At 40.6% G+C, this 14,843-nt stretch overlaps 1 protein-coding gene across 6 annotated transcripts in view; it reads right to left on the bottom strand.

Annotated features, from left to right (window-relative positions):
* kifc3 (kinesin family member C3) overlaps positions 1–14,843 on the bottom strand; it is a 50,615-nt gene that overhangs the window by 7,326 nt on the left and 28,446 nt on the right. For all 6 annotated transcript variants that reach the window (XM_053622702.1, XM_053622701.1, XM_053622699.1 and 3 more), the window contains 14 exons: positions 12,971–13,110; positions 9,666–9,852; positions 9,429–9,562; positions 8,699–8,764; positions 6,963–7,094; positions 6,581–6,811; positions 3,927–4,100; positions 2,505–2,652; positions 2,274–2,404; positions 1,569–1,680; positions 1,197–1,375; positions 1,003–1,107; positions 714–844; positions 195–318 (listed from right to left, as the gene is read on the bottom strand). In XM_053622702.1, the coding sequence (XP_053478677.1) occupies positions 195–318; positions 714–844; positions 1,003–1,107; positions 1,197–1,375; positions 1,569–1,680; positions 2,274–2,404; positions 2,505–2,652; positions 3,927–4,100; positions 6,581–6,811; positions 6,963–7,094; positions 8,699–8,764; positions 9,429–9,562; positions 9,666–9,852; positions 12,971–13,110 (1,994 nt within the window). The remainder of the gene's footprint in view (positions 1–194; positions 319–713; positions 845–1,002; positions 1,108–1,196; positions 1,376–1,568; positions 1,681–2,273; positions 2,405–2,504; positions 2,653–3,926; positions 4,101–6,580; positions 6,812–6,962; positions 7,095–8,698; positions 8,765–9,428; positions 9,563–9,665; positions 9,853–12,970; positions 13,111–14,843) is intronic.

Genomic DNA, 14,843 nt, shown 5'->3' with positions numbered 1-14,843 from the left:
TATTTCAGAGGCCATCCCTTATCTCCACTCATACATTTCATGACCTTAAATCTTCTCACAAGACACATTACGTCTGTACTAAGTTGCAAGTGACATTGGACTCAAAACTCAAAGCATAATACAGAAATAAAAACATTCAGTAGATCACTGTTCACTTCAAAATGAAATCTAAACACCATTAAAACAGCTCTCACCTTATTAATATCCTCCACACTCTCCACTGTGAACTCGGTAAGACCAGGCACATACAGTTGACCGCTGCCATCTGGACACATCTTAATGTCCAGCTTCTCACTTGGGTTGTCTCCTAACAGGTTCCTGAGGAAAATAGAGTTATATAAAGGTTTCTTCCCAAAACAAAAATACAGAGAGTAACAATCTATCAATACATCCATCAATGTAATTACATTTAAGATTAATGCTTTATTGTTTAAACAGACATGTGCAGGATTCTCTCCGTACACGCTCATGCACTAGCAGCGCGTCCCAAATTGCACACTTATGCACTATTCTAGGCCATTTTGTAGTACAAATAGTGGGATTTACAGTGATTTTATCACAGGTAAGAGAGTTTTAGGCATGATGTTTTTGTGTCACCTTGAAGAACGACCTCACCCATGATAAAAATCACTGTAGCGCATGCCCTCTTGTGGCTTACTGCTTTATACCAGTACTTGTGTGGGTTTCGAGTCTGTGTGCATGTGTGTTCTTACCTTAGTGTCTCGTTGTAGATCTCCACCATGCTGACAGTAATGGTGTAGTGCCAGTCAGGCATTTTCTCAGACACCTCAGAGAAGAGCAGACGCAGAGCTCGCTGGTTAATCCCGGGGTCCTCAGGAATACCCTGCATGCGCACACACACACACACACACACACACACACAATATTATACACTTACAAGTCAGAATAATTAAGGGTGACATCCATCACTGTCATCTTCTTATTTGTTTTTGGTGAAACTATTATTTTGTCTAAGCATTTCCCCAGCCCCCTCACATTTACCTCCATGGTGTAGGTTTTTCCTGAACCTGTCTGTCCGTAAGCGAAGATGCACACGTTATAGCCGTCCATGCAGGACGTGACCAGAGACTGCACTTCCTGAAACACCTGTTCAATCATAAGAAGAAACTACAAGGTCACTTCACAGGTCACTAAACAAGCAACACAAGTAAAAGGAGCTGCTGTGATCTCCTGACCTCTGCCTGCGTGGCCTGAGGTGGGAAGACCTTGTCCATGTCAAAGGCCATAAGCTTGCCCTTATTGGAAAGGTAGAGCACTGCATCGTCATCAGAGTCAAAGGACACCACACTCTTGCCTTCAGCCTCCGCTTCCTCCTGGCAGATGGGACGCACGCGACAGAGCACACGGATGTTTCCTGTTGAAAAGACAAAATGGATAAGCATCAATTTATAAAATCAACTAAATGTTAAAGCATGCAATTTTACTTCATTTATCAGTGAGTTTAAATTACAAATAAACTAAAAAAAAAATGATGTTCTACAAAGATAAGCACGTGTACAACTCATAGACAAATTCTTAATGTACATCCTTCACAGTACAGTTTGTACCTTTGAGCCGGACTAGTTCGTTGTGACACTTCTTCCTCAGGTTCATCTCCCTCTTGTATTTGCGTAGCAGCTCCTGGTTGGTGTTGCTCACTTCTGCAATCATGTGGCATATCTACACACACACACAAACACACAAACACACAAACACACAAATTCATTATGTACAAGAGTGCATTTAGTGCAAAAGTAATGCAGAGGGTTATTCAGTGCCACGTTGAGCTTAAAGTTGAAAATATGGACTATCCCTGCTATTTAACTAAATGAATAATTTATTCAAAATAAGATTAAGCAGCTTAACAGTGTCATTTGCTGAAAGTATGTGAAGGACATGTATTTTACAGAAAAGAAATTAGGTGAGATAGACTTGGGTACTATTTGGTTGGGATAAGATTTCCGGATGTGCCTGTTAAGTAATGTTGCTGGAGGACATCTGTAGCAATTATCATCAATTTGCACGGGATAAATGATACCTCTGTACAAGTCACAGAGATGGGAGTGTCTACAGGATGTATGCACAATTAAAATACAACAACAAAAAAAAAAGTCCATGCGTACTACATACACTTCTTTTTAATACAAAGTGATTGCTTGATGTACATTTACATGCACATGTACATTTTGTGGCTATGCAGTGATTAGTAGTAGGTAAAATGACTATAAAATGTACTCATACCACATATTAGAGTGTTTATATGGGATTCTTACCTCCTGCTTAGCCTCAGCAATAGCGTTCTGCAGCATGTAGGGGAAGTCCAGGACCTGCCTCTTCAGACAGTTGTAGTCACATGTAAGCGTCCTCAGAGCAGGCTGCAGAGTCAGCAAATTCATCCTTACACCTGCATGGAAAAAGAGGATTATATATACACATGCTTACATGCACACTGCACACACGCTCACATCCAGATAAACTGATGGAATACACACACACACACACACCTGCAAGGTTTTGGTGCACAGCTTTCATTTCGCTCTCGGCTCTGACGAACGCCTCCTCGATGACCCTGTTCTTCTCCGCCTCAAGACTCTGAACCTCAGCCTCTAGCTGGCTTCGAGTCCGCTCCATTTCCCCCTCATATGCCAGGATCTGACACGCACACAAAAACACAGTGTGAATAAAAGAAATAATGATCAGCTAGATGAATAAATGTTAGTTGAATACATTAAATTAATATTTTCTTATAGTGAAAAAGGGAAACCCTGAGCGAAAAACATGTGGAAAATGTAAAAACGGGCAAAAAAATTATTTAGAAACTAAATTCATTAACACCTAACACAGTGAATGCAGCATTAATGCATGACAACCCACACAAATTCACAAGTCACATTTCTAAGACCTCTAATCAGACATATTGCCCACTTTGGAAAAAAAATAAACATTTGTTACACTAATCCACAACACTCTGGGATCTAATGTGGGCCAGTGGGAGACAGCGGGAGGCTGTGGGGGTCCCACCTGGACACACATGAAGATGCTGCGTGTTTAATAATGACTTTTTTGACATGGTTCCCACCAATCTATAGAACCTCAATATCAGTGTGGATATACACCATGGTCAAAAGTATGTGGACATCTGTGCTTCTTCCCCAATCTGTTACCATAAAGTCTAAAGCACACAATTGTCTAAATTGTCTTCGTATGCTGTAGCATTACAATTTTCCATCAAACTGAAACTAAGGGGCCAAAAATAATCCAGCATGTCAATGCCCATGTGCATAATGTGAGCCCCATGAAGACATGATGTGCCATGGTTGGAGTAGAAGAACTCAAGTGGGTTGTACAGAGCCCTGATTTCCACCACACTGAACACCTTTGGGATGAATTGGAACACTGACTGTACACCAGGCCTTCTTGCCCAACATCAGTGCCTGACCTCACTAATGTTCTTGTGGCTGAATGAGCACAAATCCCCATATCTACACTTCGATATCTAGTGGAAAGCCATCCCGCTAGGTTACATCAGCAAAGCAAGACTAAATCTGGAATGGGATGTTCAAAAAGCACATATGGGTGTGATTGCACAGGTGTTCACAAACATTTGGCCATACAGCACATCAGCCCTAATACATACATAAACCAGGATATAAAACCTTACTTCAATACCGGAAGAGACCTGGGAAACAAACCCTCACTGTTTTCCAAACAAAGAAATTCAAATCGACTCCAGAAAAGATCATGGGAGCGAATCTCACTACTCTCATACACATTCACATCACAATCAGAAGCGACCGCCCAAGCACAGACATACACAACACAGCACATCAGCTTTGTTAGAGTGTGTTCTGGTATTCACATTAAGTTACTTAATGGATACATCAGCAGCACAAGATGCGTCATGTTGAGTTTGTCTAAGTGTGTACCTGCTGGCGGAGTTCGCTGCTGGTTCTCTGGCTGTCGTGCAGCTTCTGCTCGAGCTCTCGGAGGAGCTGCCGCTGGACCCCCAGCTGCTCCTGGAGAGCCTGGTTACGTGCCTGAGCCTCCATCAGAGCCTGTTTCCACTGAGAAGACTCGGCCTCTGCTGCCTTGCTTGCATACTGCACACACACACAGAGAGAGAGAGAGAGAGAGAGAGAGAGAGAGAGAGCGAGAGAGCGAGAGAGAGATGCAACTTAAAATGCTTTGCGTATCAAATTTCATATGCACATGTTAGTGGCACTCATTTCCTTGTATTTTCAAACAAGAACCTGTTGCAAAATTGTGTGCATCAAATTTGACACTGTAGGCGTTGACATCTGTAGACTGTAGGATATATTGCCATTTATTTTGCTATATTTAGATATATTGCCACTGTTTTTCATCCAAATAGGTGGGTAAGCTAAACAAAACATGAAAAAAGTCTGTTGCAAATAAAATAATGGTCTTAAAATATTTAAGTAATTTGTATTGTTGGATGCCAAAAAGTTCATGTTCTGGAGCTGGTGACTGAAGTGACTGACAAGTGGTAGTAAATAAGGATAGAGATTATGATGTAAAGACCAGATAGTTCGGATGAATTAAAATCATTACAATTAATTGTTTTAAACAAAGAAAGTCAATAAAAAAACCCAAAAACAAATAAGAGAGATTTAATATTTTGATAATAGTGCTTTAACAAATTGTAACTGCCCATAAACAAGCAGAAAAGATTAGTATGGAAAGAAAAAACCCTCCCCCTGAAACTACATACAGGGCAAAACAATAATCTGGAAAAAAAAATAAAATAAATAAAATAAAATCATCATAAAATCAAGTTATAATATTTGAAAAAGGAAAGTTAGATTTATTTATTTTTACATAAACTTGAACCAGTGAAAGGTTTATTCATGTTTTATGGGAATTTTGAATATGTTTATCTTGTGCCATGCTTTTAATGGTTAAAAAACTGCACTAGTAACAAACAGCCCAAGGGAAGCAAACCAAACACAATAGAAGTATTGTTTCCAGAGCATGGCTCAAAGGTGATGGAACACCATCTCTCTCATGAAAACTCACTGATGGACGTAGCGTGGTAAAGTTGATTTTATACTGGATGCTTGCTATGGATTTGCTGCTCATTATTATTATTTATTATTTAAAAATAATAAATAAATAAATAAATAAATAAATAAATAAATAAATAAAATTAGTATGTTGCCACTATGAAAGAAACAAGTGCAATCAAACATATTTCAAAAAGTTCTCCCCTTAAAAACCTCAGTGATGTGGATTTGTGACTAATTCAGGGACCATGTACATTCACTAAGCACTTTATTAGGAACACTATATTAATACTGGGTAGGGACTCCCTTTGCTCTCAAAACTCCATGGCATTGATTCCACAAGATGTTGGAAACATTCCTTTGCGATTCTGGTCCATGTTAACATGATTACATCACGCAATTCCTGCAGATGCACTTTCATGCTGCGAATCTCCTGTTCTACCACATCCCAAAGGTGTTCTATTAGATTAAGATGTGGTGACTGGGAAGTCCACTGAAGAACACTGAACTCATTGTCACGTTCATGAAATCAGTTTGAGACGACTTTTGCTTTGTGACACGGTGCATTATTATGCTGGAAGTAACCATTTGAAGATGAGGAAGTTGTGGACTTAAACAGTCTGCGGTATACAAATGATGATTGATTGGTATTAACGGGCCCAAAGTGTGCAAAGAAAGCATTCCCCACACCATTACACTACCTCCACCAGCCTGGACTGTTCACATGAGGCAGGTTGGGTCCATGGATTCATGCTGTTGGTGCCAAATACTGACCCTACCATCCGTGTGCCTCAGCAGAAATCGAGATTCATCAGACCAGGCTACGTTTTTCCAGTCTTCAACGGTCCAGTTCTGGTGAGTCTGTGCCCACTGCAGCCTCAGCTTTCTGTCCTTGGCCGACAGAAGCTTTTCTGCTCACCACAATTGTACAGAGTAGTTATCTGATTTACTGTAGCGTTTCTGTCAGCTCAAACCAGTCTGGCCATTCTCCGTTGACAAGGCATTTTCGTCCACAGAACTGCCACTCACTGGATGTTTTATCTTTCTTGCACCATTCTGAGTAAACTCTAGAGCCTGTTGTGCACGAAAATCCCAGGAGATCAGCAGTTTTACAAATACTCAAACCAGCCCGTTTGGCACCAACAATCATGCCACAGTCATAATCATTGAGATCACAGTTTTTCCTCATTATGAAGGTTGATGTGAATATTACCCGATGCGGGCCTGTATCTGCATGATTTTATTCTTTGCCCTGCTGCCAAACGATTAACCGATTAGACAATTGAATGAATAAATGAGTACGTGTACAGTGGTTCCTAATAAAGTGCTGAGTGAGTGTAGAGTCTAGAAACTATGGATTAAGCTAAAGAAGGCCAGAACACAAAATTACTTACAGTAAAGATAAGCTTTGTTTTCCAAAATGCTCACTAACTAAAATATATGATTTATATTTTAGTCTGTTTGTCATTAGGATTTGTTCGCCACCTTACATAAAAGTAAATGCTGAAGGCAGTCTGACATTGCAGTGTGATTGAAAGTGTTTGCGCAGTTCTCACCATGGCCTGAGATGGCACTGCTGCACTGTGTCGTCGCAGAATTTCCTCTGTGTGTATGAGCTGCTCCTGAAGCTTGTCTCGACTCTGTCCCGCCTCCTCCAGTCGCACATGCAGCTCGTCCACTGCGCCCGTTCTCTCCCCAAGCTGACGCTCAAGCTCGGCCATGTGCCGCTCATACTCCTTACAGCGCTCCTCACATAAGGAGAGCGCCTCTCGTAGGGCCGCTGCCTCCTGCCACAGACACGGGGATGAAGTGAGACAGGGAACAGACCACATTTATGCATCTTCCTGCTCTAGGATCATTTTTGCCTTTTACATCACACTGAACATTAGACAAAGAAGTCTGATGTGGCAGGTGAGGGCAGGTGTGTGTGTTAATTACCTGGCTGTGAGGGCAGGTGGAGGTGGAGCAGGTGTGTGCAGGCTCATGGATGCTGCTGGACTTAAGCTCCTGTCTGAGCCGCTGATTCTCGCTCTCTAGGAGCTCCAGCTGCTTCTCCAGGTCTGTCGCCCCCTACACACACACACACGTAAATGAATTCCGCTGAAAGCCTGCGCTGCTCTCATATGTAAACTAGGACGGGCTCAGTCACAAAGTGTGACAGGGAGCGTCTCAGCTATCACCGATAAAAACAGACAGAAAGAAAACGACAAAAACTGAATAGAGACACTGGACTCACTGTTACTGCAGTCCTGAAAGTCATCTTATCTTAATAAAACCTCTCCTTTTAAGATTAAAAGTATAGTCAGTGGTCATCGCAAATGTTATCTGAAGCTAGCTGTTTTGAAATTCAAAATTCAAACAAAAACCAGTGAGCTGCCTTGGATAGGAGCCTGCACACTGGTACAAAAGGAGGAGCTGTCTTGACTGACAATATAATTGACAGACAAGTGAAGATGTCAAGCCTACTTTAATGACATCTGCCAGACCACCTTACCAAATATTCTGAATTATGTCATTTGAAAAATTCAATGAGTGTCAGGGTGAATTTGGGTGAGCATGCTGTCAAACTGAGAAAAATGTCACTGCATCAGTTTTATAAGAAACAAACTCTGAGATGCTTTGTGGTGATTTGTAGACATTTATTTGATCATAAATAGTGGTAATGCATGTTTATAATATTGAAAGATATTTGCAAGTTATATTTAATATAATATATTTCATTAACCAGTACAAGAAAGATCTGAGATGAATGCTTCACGCCCCCGCTGTATGCTCGCTGAGTAGTGTTTGGCAGAAAATGGGCTTAATGCTTATGAAAATATTACACAAAATGCAAAACATGAACCCGACTACACTAACAAACACTTTGCTAGCACTTATTTATTGGACGCAGGGTTCAGTGCCTTGCATGCATCTAATCAACAGTGATCTAAGTTGGATATAGTCGTGCTTTTGATTACCTCTCCTGACTGATAAGCTGCAGTGTGGCACACAAGCCCAGTGCTCATTCATTTGTGAGAATTAAAATGGGGGCCATTAAAATAGGGTTACCGACCCTGATCTAAGCTAACAGGTCATCACATTGCTTATTGCTAAGGAGAGAAGTGTCAGTTGGTCTAAAAGGTGGAATTAGTCATTTTGATGAGACTAATGAGAATCAAAGTGTGAATTAATATCTTTAGTTAATAAATTGCACAATTTCTGTGATTCTGAATTCATCCTACCTTCATATTAGTGAATGACTGACAGACAACCAGACGTTTCTTGTGGCAATGGAGCTATGAGTACAAGGAGCTATGATTCTTGTGACAGGAACAAGGTTTTCTCAATTCCATGCAAAACAGCGTGGACTGTACAGAATTTTCGCCGATATGCAACATCAAACGTTTTCGTGTCATACAGTTATACTTATATTCACAGCTCACCAAACAACATTTTCATGGATAAACTTAAACGGCTAGAAAACGTGTGATAAAACAGGCAGTGTATGGAATTTGCTAGTGTTTGTTATGCAAAGTACTCAAGGAGGTGACAATTTAAACACTTGGCTTCAGTAAACTCCTTAGACCACTCCTATAGCACACGTTCTCTGATTCCTGGTGTTCCCCTGTTCTCTAGTCTCCAACTTTCAGCTCCCAGTCTTCTAGTGTCAACACAGGCCAAGTCTCACTTACCAGCTCAGAGCGCAGTCTCTCCACCTCCTGAGTCCGGTCCACCAGTTTCTTCTCCAGCTCCTCAATCTGAGAGGAAGGAACACGAACCCACACACACACTGGTTACTTTACCACCAACAAATGTGATATGTGTGTGTATGTCAGGCGTGTCAATGTTCAGATATCTGCACACTAAACTGGTATCACAGACACTTCAGAGTAGCATGACTGTAATGACCATAACACTGTTCAATAGACAATTCGGCATTCAGTGATCGTTTGAAAAATACGGCAAAGGTGCATAGAACAGTGTGCTGACTGAAGTATCTTAAAAGTACAGTTTGAAATATAACATGGTTCCTGTCCTACAATTAATCAGATAAATATAATGATTATTATAATTATAATTATGTAATTATTATAATGATCCATTATATTGTAGCTACGTATATATTTGCATTCATTCGTAGGGGTATATGGCCATAGATACATTTATTTAGCTAATGTAAATATAAATATCTAGCTCACAATAGCTAGCTAGCTATAAGAGTCAGCTTGCTAGGTCAAAATACAAACTGTAGTTTTATTTAAACCAACAAGCGTCATGCAAATGTTTCATGAACTGTGTTCCATTATGAAAGATGTCCCGGTAACAAAACTGGAACGCAAATATTTTTATATTACTGTTACGCCAGGTCAAATAACTGACATGAACATTTATTACCAGCACATGCCTGCCTGGTGTGTTCACCTGTGTCTGTAGCCCTGTGATGAGAGCAAGCTGGTACACTTCTTTATGCCGAGGCTGTGCGTGACCTTTCCTCTCTGCAGCAATGTCAGGATGATCCTGTAGACGCTGGGATCCTGCACTCAGTCGTTTCACACCTACAAAACACACACACGCAGAGTCAGTGAGCGCAACAAGATCACTTCTCAACTCTCATCTCCACTACAGATTATACACTACATCCTGTACTAGTTCACTTACTTGTGGTGAAGCCAGCTTGGCTGAGCTGGCTGTCCTGTTCGAGAATCTCTTGATTGGTGAGTGGATGCTCTTGGCTCGTGTCTGTCTGATTGACCTGTGGTGTGTGTAGTCGCAGTAGAAGCCGCCTGTCTGTGGCGTCCTCGCTACGCAAACGAGCTTGGAACTCGCACACTTTCTCTTGCAGTGCCTGGGAAGCAGAAAACACAAACTAGTCGTTTTACATTCTCTACAGTGATGTATAGATTCAGCAGTGTCGTGCATATCTATCAAATCATTGTACTACTTTGTACTAGGGATGTGACGGTGGGGAAATTTTCCCACTGGTTAATCAATGTGTGACAACACCGGTAATACCGGTATCAATGGGCACGAACCCTGTTTTCCCCCTCGCTTTTAAATCTCTTATGAATGCCCGTGCGGAATTCGGGGGGCGGCAACTGCTTGAATGGTGGGTTCGTTATTATTCTTAATGAAAAACACAAAACAAAACGGTACAATGACAAACTCGCTTATATTAAACATAGTACTTTTGAAACCAAATCTTCCGCCATCGTCTTGTCAGTCAGCTTGCTTCACTCTCATTACATGAAAATTAAACCTGATCTGTGCTGCGACTCTGACTCATTCGGCCCATGCTGAACTGAGCAGATGTGTTCAGTTTTAAACTGTAGCGTCCATTCTCTAACTGAATTAAATGATTTCTATTATTGTAAAAAAGCAAAACAGCAGGGCGGTGCTGCAGTGGGCAAGCGATGTAATCGGTGTGTAACACCGGAACACCGATTATCGCAGCAAGCCTACTTTGTACACATCAATACTAGAGATGAGGCTTCTGCCGAATTTTAATATTTAAACATCTGTATAGTTAATATATTGGGTGACGTTAAGTATAAATTTCCCACTGCAATTAAAGTGTTGGCTGCTTTAAAAGTATCTTTCAATTGCTGGGAGGACCAAGAGTCAATGGAGCAAAATCAATCAGAGCGACAATATCCAATCGCATGTGTCTGTGAACCTGTGCATGTAGAAGAGTGGAGATAGTGCTTTCCTGAGTGTGTTACTCTGCCCTGTGATGCAGTACAAGTAGCAGTTCTAAAACATATGATTGGCTGGCTTCACGGGGGGGGAAAAAAACAAACACCCTCAAAGAGACACCTTAATATGTGCATTTTAAGAAGACTAAAACGTGACATGTCCAGTCACTGCATAACCGCATCATTCTACAGTTTAAAAAAATAAAAAAAATAAAATAAAATCTATCCATGAAAGTCATGAAAATAAAATAAAAATTGAGACGCTTGCAACTCTCTCCACACTGGATCAGCACATCCACGACTGACAAAAAAACAAAAAACAAACATCAAGCACATTCACACACAGATAAACTAGCAAAGTCGACTAGCAGAGAGCAGCACTATAGAGAACGTTCTCTGTGGAGAGAATCACAGAGAGCACAAAAGAAGCTCACAGCTAAACACAAACACGGAGAGTGAGAATGGAATGCGAGTGGATGACCAGAAATGAGAGTATGTGACCTTCTGTACAGGTGAGACGGTGCAAAGAGAGCTAACGCGGGCAGATACGTACATCAGTGTACCTCAGGCTTAAAACACAAGTTTCACACTCGGTAATAATGTTAACAGCTTGATGTAGGCGTGTTAAGAGATCAGCAGCGTGGACTACCCGGGGTCCCTGAAAACTGATTTGAGAAACACAGAGTTAGGGGAAGGCAAAGTGGTCAGAAGACTTTATCGCCATAGTGGCAACGCTCAGACAAACAAAAGCTAGAATGTTAACTGCAAGGATTTACTATTAAGCATGTAAGGAACGAAACGTGACAACATGCTGTTAAACAAAAAATAATCCATGCAAGATGGTGTGATGAGGTCTGATGCATACAGAGTTACTGTAATCACCCCAAAGCTCGTACTTTAGGTTTACTCTCTACACAACAGCGATTTGCCAAGAAGTACAAGTTTGATTTATTAATGAATAAAATACATGCTGTGTTTTTTTTCAACTTCAAATTTTCTCTCTCTTTCTCTTGAAGGTAGTAAGGTTTAAAAAAAAAAAAAAAAAAAAAAAAAAAAAAAAAAAAAGGGCAGATGGATGTGAAGTTACAGAGAAACAAGAAAGTGCAAACTGTCCTGAATACATTCATGTAGTGGAAAATTTTCTGAACATTTTAAAGTGCTGACACTGGAGACTCCTTCCACAAATGTTAACAGATATCTACAGTTACACATTATTCTATGCTAAATAAGAACCGTTTTAAAAATGGTTTATTAGACTTAAATTATGTAGTGTGCACAGTTTCCACCATACAAGTCCCTGGGTATTAGAGAGTACGTTAATATAATCCTATTATTTAAATTACTTCCAGAACAACTGTCAGAACTGCTGTTATAGAAAATTAATCAACAACGTCTTCAGATTAATCAGATTTAAGAATTCAACAAGTGTTGTATAATATTATATAGCACCTTGATAAGGACCACAGAGACAATGGAAACAGGGAAATATAAGAAATAAAGGAAAAGGTGAAAAAAAAATGAATGCAATGTAATATGAATATATTAAGAGGATGAATTACATTGCAAAATGATAAACAGGACTGAGAGTGGATGAAGAGGCTGAGCAGAACGATATTAAGACACAGCAGCACTTCACTGGAAGTCAGTCATGTTTAGTTCTAAACCAGAAACCTTAATTGCGTAACATAAAGAGACAAATATACTCACACATGCCGACTCTCTAATCTATCTGACCGAGTTGGAGTGTACTGTAGAGTTGAGTTAGCTGGACGGTAGAGAGTGCAGAGTTAATAATAAATCCCGCTTTGCTAGGCGTTAAGTCTTTAAACTGAGCTCGACTGAACGTCAAATCACTGTAGGCCGGGTACACAGTTGTGACACACACGCATGAGCGTCCCACGTCAAAGCTTTTGTGTTTGATCATAAAGTCACAGCACGTTCAAAGGAAAAACAGTGGCCTCTCAAAGACATTAACACAGCTGGGAAGCATGTGATCGGCGGCCAATCAGGGACGAGCAGGAGATGTGAAATGAAGAGACTAGAAACTCGGGTATGAAGAGCCCAACTCACAAACAGACAAACAACAAACACACAAACAACATGTTCTCTTCCTCTTGGACTACTAGAGAAGCTGAAATTCAACGAGTAGAACACAGCACAGCCAGTATGAGAAATCAAACAAGCTCAAGATTCCATTCATTATAAACAGCTTCAAGAGGGTGGTGTGTGTGAATCTAACCCTTCTAACCCTCAGAAGGTAGGTAATGTTACCTGTATGAGCAGCTGCTGGTCAGAGAGGGCGGGATCGGAGAGGTCCGAGGTCAAACGGCGGCGTTGGAGGACCGGGTTGGGCAGCGTCAGGAAGGAGCTCTCCTCCTCACCATCGCTGATCAGGAAATCCACTGAGCTTGCTGCATGCGCGCGCGCACACACACACACACACACACACACACACACCATATATTAGGATGTAGCCAGATACAAACAGCATAGGAAGCACACACTTTAAAAAAAAAAAAAAAAACACAACATTTTTTTCAAAGAAAGTTTGCTGGAGACTAAAGGTATGTGTCGAGCCTTGTATATGGCAGAACAAAACTAAAACAAATTGTATGAGTTGGAGGTTTTCACTTTCATGTGGGCACAAGCAAGGACAAAGATCAGAGAACATGATGTCCTTACAGTGCACTTACAGTGTTCATATATTCATCCTTAGTAACTGCCTGCTCAAGGTTGCAGTTGTTTAATTTACACTAAATGTTAATATTTTGGGAAATATAACCAACTAAATTAAAGGCGCAAACAAATATAACAACTGCGTGAGAGGGATTAAAAGCAGACTCATGCACATTTCTAGCTGAGACAAATTATTAACTCAAGTTATGTAGCTGATGTTGAGGAACTGATGTTGAGGAACCCCCCCTCCCCACAGTGTTTCCAGGGGCATAGTGTAGGGCTTAAAAAAGATAAAATAATTAAATAAATAATAAAAAAAATCAGGTTTAGATATGGATTTACTGATTTTATTATGTACACCTAACATACATTAGGCATACAAATGTCATTCATTGGCTTTTTCTATGATATTCATCGTAGATCATCAACAACCATAATTTGCTGACCTCGTCTCACTTTACTCTAAATGTAATTCTCAGGTTAACGTTAGAAACACTAAATTGGCTACTGTTGGCTACTATTTGAATATCTGGAATATAGGGGAAATTGTGATCATATACGCGCTGGACAAATTATTTGTTCAAAGATGGAGAAATGTTACACACACAAGATGTACTTGTATCATGTACCGATAATCCTTTCCATTCTCTAGATGCTCCCTTGTCCATCCATCTCCACAATAACAAATTCAAGGTCCTCCAGTCAACGTGGAAAGAGGCACAGTGCGATAAACACAGTATGTTAACAGATAGGGCTACTGTGAGTGATACATTAACCTAACATAGGTGCTTGTGTGTGTGTGTGTGTGTGTGTGTGTGTGTGTGTGTGTGTGTGTGTGTCTGTGTGTCTGAATTTCTCAATCTCCTACTGCACAGGGCTTCAGGGTCTTATCATGGGATAAACAATCACGGCTCTGTGCACCTACAAGCCCTGACTACTCACAAAACAAGGTAGCTATTGAGACAGATTTCAGTTTCACCTGAAACTTTCTGTAATCTCTGTTAAAGGCTACAGAGACAATACTGAAGGAAACACACACAGCAGACTTTCAGAAGGTGTAAGGCTTGTAAATTCAATAATGCAGCAGATTAATGACGTCAAACAGAACCTGTGGCTTCATGCTTTCGACATAGGAGGGCTGAACACAATATGCTTGCCATTCAAGTGGTTAAGGTTGCTAAGCAACTGGGAAGAATGTACTCCGAGCATGGCTAACTAAAGCCGGCTTTACGCTGTACGATGTTCAAAAAATGACCAAAGAAGGCGTACGACAATGTTCTACGTCAGAGAGTGACCGCTGCTATAGTAATAATCTAAAAACGGGGCAGCTACAAATATGATAGCGCTAATGGACGGAAAAATATCCTTATTTGAACCTCAAGCTCATTTTCAAGAATGTTTGCCTGTTTTCTGTAAGACTCTGGATCACTCTGATTTATGACGTAGGCAGGATGTAGAAGTTTTCACA

This window comes from Ictalurus furcatus, chromosome 4 (assembly GCF_023375685.1).
Source record: "Ictalurus furcatus strain D&B chromosome 4, Billie_1.0, whole genome shotgun sequence".
NCBI lineage: Eukaryota > Metazoa > Chordata > Actinopteri > Siluriformes > Ictaluridae > Ictalurus > Ictalurus furcatus.
Note: the sequence above shows the minus strand (reverse complement) of the source record. Positions and strands in the feature narration are given on the sequence as shown.